This window comes from Rattus norvegicus, chromosome 1, assembly GCF_036323735.1.
Source record: "Rattus norvegicus strain BN/NHsdMcwi chromosome 1, GRCr8, whole genome shotgun sequence".
Taxonomy (NCBI): Eukaryota; Metazoa; Chordata; class Mammalia; order Rodentia; family Muridae; genus Rattus; species Rattus norvegicus.
Genome location: NC_086019.1, coordinates 137,591,692 through 137,604,693, shown reverse-complemented (window position 1 = coordinate 137,604,693; position 13,002 = coordinate 137,591,692). Strand labels below are relative to the sequence as shown.

The 13,002-nt window shown below is 44.9% G+C and overlaps 1 protein-coding gene across 1 annotated transcript in view; it reads left to right on the top strand.

The window, feature by feature from the left end:
- Positions 1–13,002, top strand: part of Slco3a1 (solute carrier organic anion transporter family, member 3a1) — a 281,800-nt gene that overhangs the window by 193,143 nt on the left and 75,655 nt on the right. The window contains exon 3 of the mRNA NM_177481.2: positions 8,365–8,463. Within this exon, the coding sequence (NP_803434.2) occupies positions 8,365–8,463 (99 nt within the window). The remainder of the gene's footprint in view (positions 1–8,364; positions 8,464–13,002) is intronic.

Here is a 13,002-nt window from a genome sequence, read left to right as displayed (position 1 = left end):
AGGGCCAAGCAGCTGAGATTCTGTGAACTACAAATCTCTTTGGGTAAATCTGCAATGAGGGAAGCTGAATGACGGTTGTTAAAGGAACCTTGAGGTGGCAGGCAGAAATCACATGGTACTTAGCTTGCCACAGAAGCACTCAACAGATAGGTGTGTGTGTACGTGCACACACATACACACACACACACACACATACACACACACACACTCAAAATCACATATGCACAGTTATTTTCTCCTATGACAAATGCAAATATCCAACTTAACACATTATGATAAAAGTAAATGCTCATCTCACTGTAAACCATACATAGAATCAAAACTGTGGACGTACCTCCTTTTGAAGCCCCACCCACCTCCTTATTAATCATATGATCGATAATAATAGGAGCTAGAGAGATGGATCCATGGGTAAACTGCTTGCCATGCAACAATGAAGACCTCATGAACACATGCCCCCCCACACACACATACACACACCACACACATACACACCACACACACATAAACACACACCACACACTCACATGCACCATATACACACCACACACACACACCACATACATACACACCACACACATCACACACACACCACATACACAACACACACACATACATACACACACCACATACACACACACCACATACACATACCACATATACCATATACATACACACCACACACACATCCATGCATACCACACACATACACATACACACCACACATAACACACACATGCATATACACATACACACACCACACATACATACCACACACATACATACACACATACATACATGCACATATATATACATACCACACACACAGCACATACACACCACACACACACACTACACATGTATACCACACACACACACACACACCATACACACACACCATACACATACACCATACACACACACCACACACACACATACACACTCACCACATACACACACAGACCACCACCATTATAATCTGGTCACTTGTTGGACAAACTGGAAAGAGGAAACAGGAACATCCTATAAGCTCACAGGCCATCTACCCCAGTAAACACAGCAAAAAAACAACAAATGAGGGGGAAGATGAAGACCCACACCCAAGGTCGTCATCCGACCAACACACACACACACACACACACACACACACACGCCATGACACATGTATGTACACACAAAAATGGTAATAATAAAAATTCTCTCTCCTGGTGGCTTCAGTTCTTGTGTAAGATTTATTTCCCTGCCTCCAGCACAGCCTGTTACCATAGTTACAGCTCACTAATTTCATTTTGCCACTTTGGATCCAGACATCCAGACTTAGACTCAATTGTCTTCTTTAAGAGTTGTCCATAATTACTGTGACTTATTGGCAGTGTTTGTCCTGTAAGTGATCTGTGGGTTTTGTTACGTAAAAATTCCAGAATGTAGAGACTCCAGGTTACCTTAACCCCCCCCCCCGCCCCCGCTCCGGATCTGGGATCTTACAGAGTGCTGTTACAATGTTATTGTTGAGTGGGTCTCCTAGTACACATGGTACACTTTTTTCTTTTTTGTGTTAATTAGTTAATTAATTAAATGTATGTAAATATACTGTTGCTCTCTTCAGACACAGCAGAAGAGGGCATCAGATCCCATTACAGATGGTTGTGAGCCACCAACTGGTTGCTGGGAATTGAACTCAGGACATCTGATAGCAGCCAGTACCTGAGAGCGAGAGCCACAAGTCAAAAGGCTGATTTATCCCCAACTGTTATTAGATAGGGGCTAAGTTTCGCCAATGTGCTCACTTTGCTTGCCTGTAATATGCCACAGACAGAATGACTTCATGCACTGTGGTTAACTTACACTTCTGGAGATCTGAAGACCGTAATGGGTCTTCAAGGTAGCCAGCTGAAATCCTTCATGGAGGGGCTTTTTTTTCTGCCTGGTTGATTTCTGGACAGTGCCTGTCTTCTTGACTAATGATGCTGTCACCCCTTCAAAGCCAGTGTGGGTGGTGGAATCCTTTTCTCTGGTGCATTATGGTGACTCTTAACCTAAGTCTTCTGTACCCTCCATATCTGAAGGTCCTTTAGAGTTACCATCAGGCACGTGAGCATGTATGTATTATACTACATCTATAATCATATGTATTAACATAGCATATAATGACATAGTATATAGTAACCCAGGAACTGCTGTTAGTTTTGAAGATCACCTAGTCTGGTGGGGGTGGAGTATACCTGTAGTCTCAGCACTTGAGAAGCAAGTGCAGATGGATCTCTGGGTTTGAAGCCAGCCTACAATGTGGGTTGCAGGACAATCTGGGCTATACAGATAACCTCTGTCTCCAAAAACAAAACACAATTGCCTGATTAGAGCTGGGGAGAGTTCTTAGCAGTTGAAGCAGATCTCCCAGAGTTCTAATCCCCAACACCATGGACATGCAGCCCACCTGTAATCTCAGTGCTCAATGGGCAGAGACAGGGATGCTTACGGCTCACTGGCCAGCTAGACAGGCTGAGTGAGTGACCTCCAGGTTCAGTGGGAGATCCATCTCTGGAAAGTATAGATTAGTCAAGAAAGACACCCAACATTAACCTCTGGCCTCCAAAAGTACATGCACATACACATACACACACGCACTCATACACATGCACACACACTCATACATGTGCACACACACTCATACATACAACACACAGATACACATACACTCACACATACATACACACATATACACATGCTCACAACACACACATACACATACACACACACTCATACACATACACACATGCACACACACACATACACATGCTCACAAAACATACACACACACTCATACATACATACACACGCATACACATGCTCACAACATACACACTCATACATACATACATACACAGACACATACACACACATGCTCACAACACACACAGACATATACACACTCATACACATACACATGCTCACAACATATACACAGACACTCATAAACATACACACACACACACACTATTTACCTTATTGACAGTTTTAGTGCCATCCATCTATCACCATAATTCCCTTGAGGAGTTATATACATCTTTGGGGGCCTTAATTTTGCCTACCAAAATAGCAACAAAAAACTTGCCCCTGAGACCGCTCACCCTAGCTGCAATCACATGCTCTTGTTTTGTACTGCTACTAAGAGGACACGGTGAATAGGCTGGTTTGTTAGCTTGCATCTTCTAGAATACAAACCTCACAAGTACCAAGATCTGTTCTGTTCACTGCCGTGACCCCAGTTCCTGGCATAAGGTCTGCCACAAGATCTGTAGCCAGTACACATGCTGATTGACAAACAGTATTTAAAGTCTCTCTAACATGGCAGCCACTTTCTTGACAAAAATCCTTGGCCAATTCCTCTTTCTTCCCTAGGCCCTAGGTGGCTGGTATTAAATTTGAAAAATTCAAAGCAGGAGGGAAGGAGTATCACTATCGAGAGGTATCTCTGGGCATCATCTCTTTGAGGCCTCACTATGGTTCAGATTGGGGCTAGCCTGGTGTGTCTACAGTGCTGTCATCCTCTGTGTATGAATCAAAATGATTCACATCTCTGCCCTAAACCTCCCTCATTTACCACTTTTAGTGTCTTCTTATATGGCAGAACTTGGAGTCTGGAAAAGTATAACTAATGGTTTTGTTTGCTAAGTGGCTATGTTCAAACTGCTTACTAAGTGTGAATATACAAACAATGTAATAATTGCTTGAAAATTGGTATACACGCACTGAGGAAAATCTATCTTAGTAACCCTCGCCTCTAACAATTAGTGAGGGGCCTTTGCAGAGCCACACAGCTTCTCAGAGCCAAGAGAAGCAGGCAGGCACTGCCAGCTTTATTTCCTACTCCTAACTGATTTCTACAAGTGCTTTCCCTCCTAGAGGCTTTAGAACACTCAGTTCTCAAAGACTGGAAGTCATACACACAGAGAGACACAGGCAGAGACCCCACAACAACAACAACAACAGTTGATGAAAAATAACCAAGACATGAATTTGAAAAAAGACCAAGGAAGGGGCACATGGGAGAGCTAGGTTGGAGCAAGTGAAAGGGGGAAACGGCATAATTATATTATAATCTCAAAAGTAGAAAAATAAATCTATTTTGCTAAAAACAAGAGGAAAAGGTTGGGGATCATAGAAAGGAGTCACGTGAGCCCATAGCTGAAACCGTCGATCTGGAAAGCTTACTACGCAGTCAAGAGCCCTTGCCCTTGGGGAGAATCTGAGTTTGGTTCCAAACATCCAGGATGGTTGGTGACACAACCATCTCCAGTTCCAGGATATCTGATGCCCTCTTCCAGCCTACTCAGGCACTTGCATGCATGCAATGTACATACATGTACCTAGACACAGACATATATGCATAAGAGTTATCATGCAGTGTCCTGTGAGTTCAAGGTCCCTCAGCCCCCTATTTGGCAGATGCACATGCACACTAAGTCTAAGGAGGTCACAGCTTCAGCACCAGCGTCCTCCGTTCCCTCCCGGCATACTGCTTCCTCCTTGAAAGTATATTGCTACTAGAAAGCAAGGGTCCCACTGCCCTTGACAGGTAACATCAGAGAATCAGATAAACGCTGATGAGAATAGAATATAGCAGTTCTGGGGCTTCATCTCGGCTACCCAACACTCACTCATAAGAACCCCTTAATGGACTAGAAAGCTCTGGCTTCTAGTCCTTTGCTTGTGATGTGTTTAGCTACATGCTGCAGACAAGCGAGGGAGCATTTGGGAGCACATCTATCCACAGTAGATTGAAGGGATAACGGGGACTTGGGATATAAAGTGGTTTGGGTTATACAGGGCAGTAGGAAGAGGACAACCCTGGATTTGTGGTTTCCTGGCTTCCCTTCTCAGGTTCTTCCTCAGCATGCTCTTCCTGTGGTGCACAGAAACCAGGCAGACAGCAGAGGGCACGCTTGAGCCACAAATGTGAGAAAAACAACTGAAAACATTCCCTTTGGACCAGGGCCTGTTCCACACAGGGATGCTACCGCCAGGCGCCTGATACTGCCTCTTACCTCTCAGGCAGATCATTTTGAGTCACTTTGCTAATAAATAAACAAAATAACAGCTTGATGACAAGGAGAGCTGGGGAGATAAATTCACAAGTAACTTTCTGTGAAATCCTGAAGGTGCCTCATACTTTCCCTAAGGACACAGGGGAAGCTTTTGCTCCGTCTGAGGTCTTCTGACTCCTGGTGGTGAACGGCTGCTCCCACATCATACTCTTGGGCTGTCATAGAAAACTTTTCAAAACCAGCTTGCTGTTGGTTTGCTGTGACATCTCTCTGAGGAGGAGCTCTTGGCTGCCAGAGAGGCTAAGGATGTAGTGAGGCCTAGCATTCACTGGACCCTGGGATCCTCCCTGTATCACTGTGAACATGTGCATGCACGTGCGCGCGCGCGCGCGCACACACACACACACACACACACACACACACACACACACACACACACGTTGCATACATCAGTTTGTGCACATCAGCTTGAGCACACACCACTTCCTTCAGCTATCTACACTGGGACAAAGCAGACCAACCCACTCACTGTGCGGATATTGTTCCTTTACAAAGGTAACATCCTTTCCCTTTTGAAGCTTCCCCCTTAAATAAGAATAGCTGTGAGGTTTGGGGTCTGTGGCTCTCCTTAGAGTATTTTGAAACAGATTAATTTCTTTCTAGCAGTCTATTCTTGTGATACAAAACATTATGTTTCATTGTGTCTGTCTTACTATCTGCAGGCAAAATCAAGTGATTGCTTTGGGGCTCTGGGTTCCTATTTGTAAAGACCCAGATTCACTTAGAAACATTTGAACTTGGGTCTACGGCTTCTGAAGTTTTCTTTTTAGCTCTGTCTGTAAGTCGCTGAGCTCCATGAAGACCAGGATTCTTAACTCTTAGTTAAGACTTAACTTAAGTCCAATGCTGAGTCTCCAACCCTGAGATTAGTGCTTGACTCATGGAAGGAGCTTACAAGTGTGTTAGCCAGTTTACATTGCTATGATAAAACACCCAGAGAAACAACTTAGAGGACAAAGAATTTATCTCGGGTCATATTTTCAGAGGTCTGGGCCCGTGGTCACTTAGTTCTATTGATTGTGGGCCTGCGCTGAGGCAGGAAATCATGGCAGAGCTGCAGGCTTCGTGGTGGGCAGGAAGTAGATTGGGGATAAAATGAAACTATATAATGCACACCCCTAGTGAACCATGTGCTCTGAGCCCCACCTCCTAAGGATTCAATCAGTAGACAAATGTGTCCCCCTGTGAACTTAGGTTCCCATCGTGACACTGGTTCCCACACAAACCCTCTGGCATCCACTGCTCCAGACCATCTATCTGGACATAAGTTATGGGCTGTCCCCATTGGATGACTATCTTTGTCATGAAGAATTGCTACTTAATTATTCTTCAGTAAGGGCTGAGGGATGATCAGAACTCAGAAAGTGTCCTGAAGATGTCAGTTTAATTAAGCAGCTATATCCTGTGAGTTTTAGTCTAGGCCTGGTGCTTTTCTCCAAGAGTTATCCAAAAGTTTTTTTTTTTTTAAGGCAAAGCCTATGTACTAAATACACAGCCAAGGTCTGTCATGCCATCAGGAGTGACAGGTAGGCTTGGTTTGTAAACAACCATAGCCACAGTGACAACAGTAATTCCACACAGCAGGAGGTGGCAACACTGAGAAGTGTCTTGTCACTTCTTCTCCATGTACAGCCTATGTGTATTTTCATATTTGTTATATTTGGAGATTATAAATATTTCATTTCATTTGAAAATATTTTGTGGATTAGACCTTTCTCACTTTCTAAGAATTCTTGAGTGTGTATGAGTTCCTGGAATCTTTCCGGAAGGAAGGAAGAAGGAAAGAAGGAAGGAAAGAAAAGAAAAGAAAGAGTGTCATGTTTATAAAAAAGATAAAAAAAGAAGGAATATGTTTTAGTGGATGAATAGTCAGGTATCAGGGAAGGGGGTACCTCAGTAGGCCCACGCTGAGGCATCCCTTCCCCCTGAGGAACCAGCCACAGAATGGTAGTTTATTCAGGGCCTAGGGAGGGGAGTTAAGAGGGCAGTAGAGACAGAGAAAAGCAGAGAGAGAAGGGGGCGTGGATACAGAAATAGAGGCTGGCCATGAGCAAGTGGAGGGAGAGGGGAGAAGGGAATGGGGAGATGAGAGGAAGGAGTGAGAGTTCAGAGCAGGAGCAAAAAGGCAAAAGTAAGAGAGAGCCAAGGGGGCGAGCAGCCCTTTTTACAGTGAGTTAGACATTCCTGGCCATTGCAGATAACTGTGGGGCGGGGCTTACACAAAATGCTAACAAAGACAGTATAGCTGAAATGAATGTAAAAACAGAGTTGTATAAATCCTTTCAAAACTCAGTGTGTGTGTGTGTGTGTCTGTGTGTGTGTGTGTCTGTGTGTGTGTGTGTCTGTGTGTGTGTGTGTCTGTGTGTGTGTGTAGAGTGTATGTGCATATAAGGAAGATGTGCATGTATAAGTGTGGGTGCTTGTGTACATGTATGCGTGTGCATGTGGAGGCTAGAGGTTAACATCAGGTAGCTTCCCTGGTTTTTCGCTTATTTTTTGAGCCGTGGTGAGTCACTGAACCTAGATCAATGAACAATGACTGATGCACTCCTGTGACCTTTGTCTCCACCCTCCTGGTGTTAGGGCTACACTCTGGCTGTCATGGTTGGCTCATATGTGAGTGCTAAGGAGCCAAGCGAGGGTCCTTATGCTTATGTAGGAGGTGCATTGCCAACTGAGCCATCTCTCAAGCCTCCTCCCCTTCTTAGTGGCAGGAAAACTACTTAATGATAGATTTGGGTTATTTTAGTATTTCTGATTCATGTGACACAAAATCCTCTAAAGGTAAGAGAAATGGGAGGAGGTGGCTATGACTGCCCTGTTAGAGCAATCTATCAAATTCCTGCAGACAGGCTGGAGAGATGGCTCGGCTGTTAACAGTGTGCATGTGTATATGTAGAGGGTCTCTTGTAGAGGAACCAGGTTTGTTTCCAGGATGCCCATTGGGTACCTCAAATCACCCCAAATTCCAGCTCCAGGGGATTCAATGCCCTCTCTTCCAGACTCTGAGGCCACAGCACTCTTGTGTGCATAGGCACACATGATTTAAAATAACACCTAAAACAAACAAAATACCAAGGAACTCTACCCTGATACACAGTATTTGCATGGAGTTCTCAAAGATGAAAAAAAAAAACCTTTGTAATATCATTTATAATAACCGGGTATCTTACCTGGCCAGTATAACATTATATTTTGGTGATTTTGCTCCTTGAAGAGCTTCTCTGTTTTCACCTAACCTCTTGTTCTCTTCTTTCAGGAATCCTGTTCACGATGTTGGTATTTGGACCAGCCTGTGGATTTATTCTGGGCTCTTTCTGTACCAAAATCTACGTGGACGCGGTCTTCATTGACACAAGTAAGGAGCAGATGGTAGTTTCTAAGTGTTCTTACAAGCATTTCCGTTCGTATGAAGGGGGTCGTCAGCCTGTGGCTGTTTAAGGCCCTCCACTAAGCAGCATTCTTGTGCTGCTCAACTTTGTACTTCTGTGACATATATGGCTGGCACGATCAAGTCAAAACCGAGACAGGCCTATTCTGGCTCAGGGTTTCAAGGTCCATGTGGTTGGGGGACCTCTTGGTAATACACCACTTGACTATGAAGAGCACGAGGTAGAGCAGAGCTAGCTACCACATGATGTCTGCGAAGGGAAGAAATAGGAAGAGACCAGGGTCCCCATGTCCTCCTCAAAAGCACATCACAGCAACCCAACTTTTGCCACAGGGCCCCATTTTTCATCCCCCAAAGTTATACACACACACACACACACACACACACACACACACACACACACGCAAACTACAAATAAAAATCAAAGCATGTTAAGCAAATCTTGCTGTGTTTTTAATTAGAAGAGGACATATGTTTCTCAGTTGCTCTGGGCTTCACATCTGTGATTCTGCAGTTAAACTGCGTGGTTGTCTGGATAAACGATACTGCTCTTAGTTACCAGTCTCATTGCTGTGACCAAATACCTCGTGTGACGGCTAATCTTGGTTATGAACTCGACATACATGGTAGATCTCCAATAAGAGTATCTGTGGGGCATTTTCTTGATTGCTAACTGATGTAGGAGAACTCAGCCCACTGTGGGCAGTACCATCCCCTAGGTAGGTGGGCCTATAAGAAAGGTAACTGGATGTGGGCCCGAGTATGAACCAATAGCATCATTCCTCCATAGTGTCTGCTTCAGCTCCTTCATCCAGGTTCCTGCCTTGATTCCTGGCCTGACTTCTCCCTTTAATGACACTGATAGGCCATCACTAAGTAGATGATGAAACAAACCCTTTCCTCCCAGATTTGTTTTTTTTTTTTGTTTGTTTGTTTGTTTGTTTGTTTGTTTGAGGTCAAAGTGTTTTGTCTGTGCAAAAGAAAAGCAAACTAAAACACTTGACATTTTAGAAGAAAACTTTATTTGGGTGTATAACTCTAAGAAGTCCACCACGGTGGTGAAGGTGTGGAGTGTGAGGCTGCTGAGCACACTGCAGCCACAGTCAGAAGGTGGAGAGCAATGCGCCATCGTACTTAGCTTCTCATGGCTTTCTGCCATCTTAGTAACAGGGGTTTTTAATTAAGAATTTCATACATGGATATAATGGATGGATGGATTAAGGCCACCCCCATTCCCTCTCTCCTCCAATTTCCTCTATATTTACCACTTTTCTTTCCAAACTTCATGTGCTTGCACACTTCTCTCTGTCTCTCTCTGTCTCTCTGTCTCTCTGTCTCTCTGTCTCTCTGTCTCTCTGTCTCTCTCTCTCTCTCTCTCTCTCTCTCTCTCTCTCTCTCCCTGTCTCTGTCTGTCTCTCTCTCTCTCTCTGTGTGTCTTTTTCTATCTCCTCCCCACGCCCACAACTTAACAAATCCAGTTAATGCTGCTCGACTGTGCATGAGGGTAGGACCACCTGCTAGAGCATGAGGAGCATGAGTACCCGTGTGGGGTCGAGTACCTGATGAAAACTCACTCTTCCTCCCCAGCCACCATTAGTTGCTAGTAGCTACTCAGCTAAGAGCAGGGCATCCTGAGCATCCCCAGTCCACGCTGGGCTTTGGCCTGCCCTGATCTTGTGCATGCCTTGTGTACACCATCACAGCCACTGTGTTCATGTGTACAACAGCCTTCTCATGTCCAGCAAATAATGTCAGTCCTTGAAATACCCCCCAGTGCCCCTTTCTACTTTTCATACTTCTATGGGCTAAACACACATATTCAAGCTTTCAAACCTAGCACTCACATACGAGAGAGAATATAGCGTTTGTCTTTTAGGGCTTGGGTTACCTCACTCATAATGATTAGTTCTGGCTCTGTCTGTTTACCAATATTTCACTATTTTTACAGCTAAATGATAATCCATTAGCCCTGCTTTCCTTCAGGTACTTGGGGGTTGTTGCTCCCTCTTACCACGAGAGGGCAGAAAAGCATCACAAATTTATCCTTTTCAGTTCTGCCAGAAACCCAGCCAGGGTAATGCTGCTACCTACAATGGTAAGGGTGGATCTTCCCACCTTGATCAATAGATAATCCCTCATGTACATACCCAGAGGCTTGTCTCCCAGGTGCATTCCATCAAGTTGGCAAAAGGGATTGATCATGGCTGTGCTGTGGTGACAAATGGTCCTCATATTTTAGTGACTGGATGTGCTGAAAATTAATTGTGTAGATAACTTGTTCAACACAGATTGGTGTTGGAAAGAGGTGGAACTTAGCTCACCACAGCTACTTTGGGGCTCAGACCCACAGATGTTTATCCTGATCCCAGTGTTTACAATGTCCAGGCAGGAAGCCTTACACACTATACAATGGTCCTTAAAGTCTGTGATCAGAAGTAACGCTCCCTGTTCTATCCCCTAAATTAATCACCAAAGCAAGTCCGTAACAATACATGTCATACATAAAGAGTGACCCATGAAGAAAATATCTTGTCTCATAGCTAACCTTTTTCTTTTTCTTTTGGTTTTTGGCTGTCCTGGAACTCAGTCTGTAGACCAGGCTGGCTTTGAACTTACTCTGCCTCCCAAGTGCCGGGATAAAATATGTTCCACCACATCTGGCTGTTGTCCCTGGAGGGTGTCCCTTTGAGGGGTGCCTTAGGGTTTCTGTTGCTGTAAAGAGTTAACATGACCATGGCAACTCTACAAAAGGAAAGCATTTAATCAGAACTGGCTTGCAGTTTCAGAGGTTTAGTCCATTATCATCACAGTAGGAAGCATGACGGCATGCGTGCAGACATGGTGCTGAGCCACTAGGCGTGGCTTAATCTTCTGAGACCTCAAAGCCCAGTGACACACATCCTACAACAACACCACACCTACTCCAGCAAGACCCCTATGGGGCTGTGGAGCACATTTTATTCAAATCACCACAGGGGCATCAACTGAGATCTGTGAGCATCCTTACATCCACAACTATCGTAGCCACCGCCTAAAGGAGAACACCGGACTTCTACATAGTTCCATCAGTAACAAAGCTGCAATCCCTCCCTCTCCTCTCCCTGCAGGCAGATGGGGGTTGGGGGAAGCTTGTAGCTGCTTCTTGAGCTGATCTGTTCTCAGGATCAATAAGAACTCTGAGTCCCCGGGTTCCCAATCCATCATCTCTTGACAGTGCTAAATTTACTAATTCACCCCAAAGAAATAATGTGGTCTTAAATCCAATCAAGTTGCTCTCTGATTCAGTCCATTAATCCCACTGATATATTTACTTGTCTCTAATGATGTTACAAATTTCCAAGAAGAAAATAAAATCAGATGCAGCCTTATTTATTCTTGCCAAGCCCTGGGCCTGTACAGGAAGGGATTAAATGCCCTTGTCTCCAGCAGCCTGGCCCTTTGAAGTCCACTCTTAACAAGCCAGGATGGACTGCTAAGGGGCATACTCTATGAAAAGTCATCTGCCATCTCCTGCAGACAGAAAAGCTAGCTCCCACCAAAGGCAGCACTGTCCAGGGGCAGCCAGGGGCTGGAGGAGAATGGAAGCTTCTTGGGAAAGCTGCCTTGGAAAGCGGTGGGTGATATATTTTGTATTGGGCATATCAGTAGTGACCCATCAAACTGAGACCTAGGGAGTGGCCAGAAAGTCTGAGCCAGAAAGAACCCTGAGCGGCACTCTCTTCAAGATCTTTCATCAAATTAGTGAGGAACCTGGATCTCAGATCCGGAAGGGGAGGAACCTAGATCTCAGCCGGAAGGGGAGGGGCCAACCCAACCAGTGGAGACACATCTGTATACAAACCAAGTCTCATGAGCCATTTGGCAGACTTTTTCCACTAGTGATCGATCCCCTCTCCCCAGACTTTGTGAACTCTCAGTGCCTGCAAAAATAATGGATAGAGTGGCAGCTGGGAGCACTTAACCTGTGCACCCACAGGCCCCCAGCTGACAGCACTAAGGACACCTCAGCGTTGTCATCATCTCTTCTTGTCCCCTAAGCCCCGTGAGGAGTTAAGCAACCTCCTCCACATTTGATTGGTATTGATGCCTCCCATGGACACCTCAGATGGACACTTCTCCTTACTGTCTTGGCGTCTTACTGATGGCAACCTTCCTGAGCGCAAGGTGACCAGGGAACTGTTGCTATGAGAGGATGTCTGTGAGTCACACTGCTTCCTGAAGGTACCGGAAGGTCGGTGCTGATTATCACCACCAGAGGGCAGAAGAGCATCACTAACTCTGTTAGGGAATCAACCAGGAAAAAATCTCCTTTGCAAGCAATTTTTATTGTTTCTGCTTTTGTGGCAGAACCTTGTCATGTTTGGGTGTATTTGACTGTATTTTGAGGCAGGAATTCTCAGTTCTTCAAGGGTCTCCTATCTTGTCCTCGCTTCATGAAATAGCTTTCCTTTGGGGCTGCCCGCCATATAGAAATGTCACAATCCACGTGAATGTCTGTATGCATAG